Consider the following 7,160-nt stretch of genomic DNA (forward strand, 5'->3'; position numbering starts at 1 on the left):
TCTCACCACTGATTTCTCTCCAGTCTTCCGGTTAGCCGAGTTCAGAGTAATTCCCGCCCAAACAATCGAAAGCCGAGTAGAACCGGAAGTGAGCAGAGAAAAAGCGGAAACGCTTGTAGCCGGAAGCGGGCTACCAAGTCTCGCCACTTTGATCAAGCCTGGAGTGCACCCCGAGAACACGATTTGATTGGCTGGAGAGAGGGCGGTGTTGGCCTACGCCTCCAGGGTGGTGTTTGCGCTTGCGCAGTGGGGTCGTGGCTGTGTGAGTTTGGGCTCTTGGGGCGGGGGACGCCGAAATCTAGCAGCTCTAACCACGGTGTAGGTGAAGTACAGGTTGGAGACAGGCGGGCCAGTGAGTAGGACTGTGCACCTTTAGGCATATCAGCCTTTCGTATCGCTCCATTCCCTGGCTGCTGTCTTCCTCCTACCCTACTGCTCTAATTCTCTGCTCCTTTTCTATCCCCAGCCTCCTCCTGTACCTTCCTAGTGTGACGAGATCTCGCTGTAGTCTTAACTTCTCACGTTTAGATTGTTACTTCGACTGACCTATCTTCCCGGGCTAGGTCCTTGGGAGCTCGGAGGTGGAGCTGGAAAGCTGTTGCTTTTACCATGTCAGGCTCAGTGTCGTCATTTTCCCTTGCTGCTCAAGCACCCCGAAGCATTCTGCATAGCAAGGGACACTTGTACAATGCAAGAGGAGTGCCCAGACCTCACTGGCAGCCCTCCAGTCTGCTGCAAATTTTAATCAACAGTTGACAACACAGTTGAGTCAACTTTCTGTCTGTAGGCAGGGGTGAGGGAGAGAGGTGGAATAGAAAAGACATTTACATTGACATGAAAATGTGAATTACTGACTTGTTCTCAGTTTTGTGCAGGAGACAGATTTTTTCAGAACTCAGAACCTTGAACCACTGGAGCTTCTCTCTGTGTATATAAAATTTTAAACTACTTGATTATGTTCTCCCAGTATATCCTATATTTAACGATTTATTAATGCTGATATTTACTTTACATGCTTTGCGTTGCTGTCCCTAACTCAAATTTGTTGAACATCAGAGGGGACTGAACTCTCTTGAAGTGTTTGTATGGAAACATACGTAAACGGTCAAAGCCTGACAGATAATTTGGTTTAAAACTATAGGTGTTTTCTCTTAGGGATGTTTTTGGAGGCATGAGGGTGGGCGTCATTATTATTCTTTAACATGTTTTAACCACCAGTAACCTATATTTGCCTTTCATGTTGGTTCTTTGCTTGATGTCTTTCTTGTTGGATCTTCTGAGAAAACTCAGAAGTCCTGTGGCTGCCAGCAGTAGCTGTATTCTTTCCTAAAAGTAATGTTTGTTTCCAGGAAATCATTGTTATTTGGGACTCTTTCCTATCGTTTGTCCAGTTTAGGAAAACTTCATGAGTATTTTGTGTGAAATGGGTGTGGTATTTCTTGTCTACACTCTAGTTTCAGATTATCTTTTACATCATTACTAACCCGATTGTTGGATTTTAATGTCATTATTTTTCTCATCCACTTTTTAAGCTAGTAAATGTAGTGTATGGCTTGCAAGAAGATGGATGACAAGGACCCCATGGATTAATCAGAATAAAATTCATAATATCTTTAAGAAAATGACGCAAATTGTTTTTGTTGTACTTATTTTTAGACTTTGTTCTATGCATTTTTTACCTGGTTGAACAAGTTGCATAAATAATATTGTATCCTGATTCTTAACACTTTTTGAGCCTTTTTCCTTTTAAAAGATACTACTCATAACGTTTTAAACTTTTTACTTAAAAGTGATATACTTAACAAATGAGGGCACATGTCATAAGTATACAGTTTCATGCGTTTCCCCAAACTGAATATATTTATGTAATCAGTGTTCAGCTCAGAACCTTCACTCCAGATGTCCCTCTCATGCCCCCTTCCAGTACTAACCATCATAAATTGCCACTCCTCTAACCTCAAACATCAGTGATTTGTTTTGTTTCTTAAACAGGTAAAAAATAAAATAAAATACCAGTTTTGAATCAAATTATAATAGTCACATAAAATTACAGCATTTGCATGTGATGTCATTCACTTGCTCATTCTTATGTTAGATATTTATGATTGATCTGAGGTTTTCTGTATAATACATAAAACTATAAGGAACATTTATGTTGTTTATGTGTTATAGTAGGTTTCCCAGGAATGATGTTACTAAACATTTCTGAGATTCTTCATACATAGTGCCAGTTTGTTTTCCAAAGTAGTTAAAGTAGTATTTAATCCCACCAGCAGTTTATGTCTTGCATAATAAAGAAAATAAATACTATTTTTATTGTATGTAAAATATATGTATATAAAGTTTAAGTATATAATAAAAATATAAAAAACAGTTTGTCCTAATATAGAGTAGGAAATGATAATTATAAACAAGGGGAATTGCTGTGGATTCTGAAGAGGCCATTTATCCCGGACGGGGTTCATAACAGGCTATGAGCATAATAGTTAAATGTAAGGATTTTGGAATCAGGCTGCCATGGTTTAAATCCTGGCTGTTCTGTCTCAATTTCTCCTTCTGTAAAATGGGAATGATAATAATAACCCATATCTGGTGGTGTGCTGAGGATTAACATTGTGAAGTCTTGATAAGAGTGCCTGGCACACAACCCTGTGTATTGGAGAAGATGCTTGAGCTGAATTAGCCAAAGAACATTTTAGGCAGACAGAACAGCAAGAGCAAATTCACAGAACTGGCATTGGTGGAGCACTATAGGTCATTCCAACCCATAGTGGGACCAGCTTGATGGCAGTGGGGTTGGTTGCTTGGTTGGTATGGGTAATTTAGGAGCCCTCATGGTGCACTGGTTAAAGCACACAGCTGTTAACCAAAAGGTTGGTTGTACAAACCAGCCACTCCGTGGGAGAAAAATATGGCAGTTTGTTTCTATAAAGATGAAAGCCCTGTTTTATAGGGCTGCTAAGAATCGACACAACAGCAGTGGGCTAGGTTAGGTGTTTTTTTTTTTTTTTTTTTTTGGTATAGATAATTCAGTATTTCTAGAATGGAAAATATATAGGGACAAATGCAGAGAAGAGTTTGAGAAGTAAGCAGAGGCCAAGGCATGGAGGCCTTGAATGCCTGTTTGTCTTGATCACCACTTTTTCTCCAGCACTCTGTACAGTACCTGTCATAAAGTGAAAATGTCAGTGAAAAAACAATTAAGAGGCTATACTGTATCCTTTACATGTTGCAAAGCCTTTAAAAAATTTGAGGGGATTGTGTTGAGATGATCAGATTTTCATTAATGTCAGTGTAGAGAGGCTAGAAGAGTGGTAAGACCAGCTAAGAGGCTATTAGTGAAGAAGACTGGAACTAGAACAATGATAGTAGCTATGGAAAGGCGGGGCCAAAGTTAAAAAAATGTCACATTTAGGAGGCAGAAGAGAGAGATGAAGTTGTATTAATATACCCTTTTCCTTTTTCTTTCCCTTCTAACTGTTGTTGTTGTTGTTGTTATGTGCCGTAGAGTCGGCCCCGACTCATAGCGACCCCTCCTTGGGTTTCCGAGGCAGTATCACTACGGAAGTAGGATTGCCCAACCTTCCTTCCGAGGAGTGGCTGGTGGGTTTGAACCGCCAGCCATCTGGTTAGCAGGCAAGTGTCTTAGCCACTATGCTACCAGAGCTCCCTCCCTTCTAACTAGTAGCCTTTATTTTTCCTTCCCTCTAAATGTGTGTACTCTGTGCTTATTTTTCCAGATCAGATCTTGCTCCTTTTGGGTGTTTTCCATGCTCCATCATGTTGACGGCTAAGACCCGACTTTTTTTACTTTCACCCCATCACCTAAAGCACCTGAGAGTATCCCCAGGCCCCAGGCTTTCATGGCAGAGACTTCTACACCAGCAACAACCGCTTCACCCGGAATGGGCTGCCCTGGCTGAAAAGCAGCTAAAAGGCAAAAACCCAGAAGATTTAATATGGCACACCCCAGAAGGGATATCCATCAAGCCCTTGTATTCCAGGAGGGATACGCAGAACTTACCTGAGGAACTTCCAGGAGTGAAGCCATTCACACGTGGACCATATCCCACCATGTATACATTTAGGCCCTGGACAATTCGTCAATATGCTGGCTTTAGTACTGTGGAAGAAAGCAATAAGTTCTACAAGGATAATATTAAGGGTGAGAGTCTAATGTGAGACATAATGACATAATATATAATCAAACACATACCTTCTATTCTTGGCTTATTATTTTTTTTTTTTTTGAGGGGAGCTTGGTTAATCTCTGAAGATGGTATTTGTTTTGTAATTCTGTAGTAAAAATTACACTAAAAAAACCGGATGTTTTTCAACTTCCGTTTTCAAAGAGATAGGTGAGCCCAAATCTGTAAGTCTTGAAAGTCAGCAACAATTACACGCACACTATATGGAAGAAATTGAGTGAGGTGAAGTTATATAAAGAAAAAGAGAAATTTGACTTTACCTTTGAAAAGCTTTTAATTAAAATTATCAGGATAAGGGAAAATTGTTTAAGTGCTGCACAAAGCAAGTAATAAATAATGTACAAATGTATTCAGTGCAATGTGGTACTTATTCTCTGAAAATTATATTCACTGTTCTTTCTGGTCAGTAATCATATTTTTGAATGCTAAACATGAGGATGTGTAACTTTATATAGCATATTTAATGCACTTTATTTACTGTAGTACATTGGGAGAAAGATGCGGCAGTCTGCTTCCATAAAGATTGTTAGTTGTTATGTTATGTGCCATCGAGTCGGACCCAACTCATAGTGACCCCACTTTGGGTTTCCGAGGCAGTATCACTACGAAAGTAGATTGCCCCATCTTCCTTCCGAGGAGTGGCTGGTGGGTTTGAACCGCCAGCCTTCTGGTTAGCAGTCAAGTGCCTTAGGCACTATGCTACCAGAGCTCCCTCCATAAAGATTACAGCCTTGGAAACCCTCCGGGGCACTTCTGCTCTGTCCTGTAGTGTCTTCATGAGTTGGAATCAACTCGGGAGCAATGAATTTTATCTTTAGTTATTTACAAATTTTGTATGGTTTTCATAATTAATGTTTCTAAGAGTATTTAAGTGGATGAAACATCCTGTGACTGCCATTAGATAAAAGAACAGATAAATAAGTATATATAGATGTTAAATTGTTTATTACATATAAACATAAATTTTAGAAAAATTTCTATCAAAAAGTGTTACGGTAAATTGTCTTAGATAGATGTGAGATAAGTGAAATGTTTTATTCCCCTCATTCTTATAGTGTGGTGTGGAACTCAATTTGTGTATTTGAACACATGGAGATGGCTCACTGTCTTAGAAAATGAGGCATCTTTATTTAAATTTGTTTTGACATGCACGAGCATGAAAATAATGTTTGTTATAAAAGTATACTATGATGAGACAAACTAATATTTTTAGCAGTGTTCAAGTAAATCAGTTTATTTTGATGCCAGAGTCTTTAATCCTACATTATTTTTCTTTATATATTTAGCTGGTCAACAAGGATTGTCAGTTGCCTTTGATCTGGCAACTCATCGAGGCTATGATTCAGACAACCCCCGAGTTCGTGGTGATGTTGGAATGGCTGGAGTTGCTATTGACACTGTGGAAGATACCAAAATTCTTTTTGATGGAATTCCTTTAGAAAAAATGTCAGTTTCCATGACTATGAATGGAGCAGTTATTCCAGTTCTTGCAAATTTTATAGTAACTGGAGAAGAGCAAGGTGTACCTAAAGAGAAACTTACTGGTACAATCCAAAATGATATACTTAAGGAGTTCATGGTCAGAAATACTTACATTTTTCCTCCAGAACCATCTATGAAAATTATTGCTGACATCTTCCAATACACAGCAAAGGTATCCTTTTTGGTTGTTATAGGTTCTGCTATAATTCTTTGAATGTAATAAGTTTTACAAAATGTTATAACCTAATCTGAAGTTGGTAACTGAGTCTGAGTAATAGATATAGTTCAAAATAGTGCTTTTGTTGCTAGATTTTTTTTTTTTCTTAACTTACTAATAGGCTGGCGGTTCAAACCCACCAGCCACTCCTTGGAAGGAAGATGGGGCAATCTACTTCTGTAGTGATACTGCCTCGGAAACCCAAGGAGGGGTTGCTATGAGTCGGTTCCAACTCGATGGCACGTAACAACAACAACAACAACAATTTTATGGTCTATCATTACCTGTAGGTATCTGGGAAATAGACATTTACTGTATTTGTATTATTAAAATGTGTATTCTCTGAGGGAGAACTCATAATTTTTACTTCATATCCATTCAGAATTCAAATTCGGTTGTGAAGTAAATAATGCTGTAAGACAGATGGTGGTCAAAATATCAGCCTAATTTCTGCTAAAAGCTGGATTGGAAGCTATCACATAAATATACAACTATATTTCTTGCCCTGAATTAGATTAATCTTCCCTAATCAGAGTGGTTGGAAAGAAACTAAGAGTATTCCTATAGAAGTAGCAGTATAGGGAAACATAATTTTGTCCTTTTCCTCTGAGCATTTCATATAAATATGTATTTTGCTCTCATCTACACTTCTTCCTTCTCCTTGTTGTTGTTGTTAGGTGCTGTCGAGTCAGTTCTGATCTGTAGAGACCTTGTGTCCAACAGAATGAACACTGCCTGGTCCTGCACCATCCTCACAATCGTTATTATGTTTGAGCCCATTATTGCAGCCACTGTGTGAATTCGTGTTGTTGAGGTCTTCCACTTTTTTGCTGACCCTCTACTTTACCTTCTTTCTCCTTACCTACCTGAAAATTAAACCATTATTTCATGATACAGGGCAGATTTCTCCTTCTCCACCAAACCTTTTGTATCTTTTTCACCTCTTGTGATTATTATTATCTCAGAATTCTTGCAAGTATCGCCTACACTCCTCATTTGATATTACCCTTGGCACTTTGCAATTTTTTTTGTCTTTTCCTAGATTTACCTCATCTTTCCAAATGAATTGTAATCTCTAATAGGCAGTGCATATTCCTATCACTTTTTTATATTTCAAGAACATATATGCAGGAGGATTTAGCAGTATATGTTGTTGTTGTTGTTATGTGCCGTCGAGTCAAACCCGACTCATAGCGACCCCTCCTTGGGTTTCCGAGGCAGTATCACTACAGAAATAGGATTGCCCAACCTTC

The 7,160-nt window shown here is 38.8% G+C and overlaps 1 protein-coding gene across 1 annotated transcript in view; it reads left to right on the plus strand.

The window, feature by feature from the left end:
* The first annotated feature begins 3,741 nt into the window (after positions 1-3,741).
* The window catches only part of MMUT (methylmalonyl-CoA mutase), a 51,014-nt gene continuing 47,595 nt past the window's right edge, over positions 3,742-7,160 (plus strand). Inside the window, exons 1-2 of the mRNA XM_007936160.2 lie at positions 3,742-4,165; positions 5,495-5,862. Of these exons, the coding sequence (XP_007934351.1) occupies positions 3,781-4,165; positions 5,495-5,862 (753 nt within the window). The 5' untranslated portion in view covers positions 3,742-3,780. The remainder of the gene's footprint in view (positions 4,166-5,494; positions 5,863-7,160) is intronic.

Source organism: Orycteropus afer, unplaced genomic scaffold (genome assembly GCF_000298275.1).
Source record: "Orycteropus afer afer isolate SDZICR_OR568_19922 unplaced genomic scaffold, OryAfe1.0 scaffold00034, whole genome shotgun sequence".
NCBI classification, from domain to species: domain Eukaryota; kingdom Metazoa; phylum Chordata; class Mammalia; order Tubulidentata; family Orycteropodidae; genus Orycteropus; species Orycteropus afer.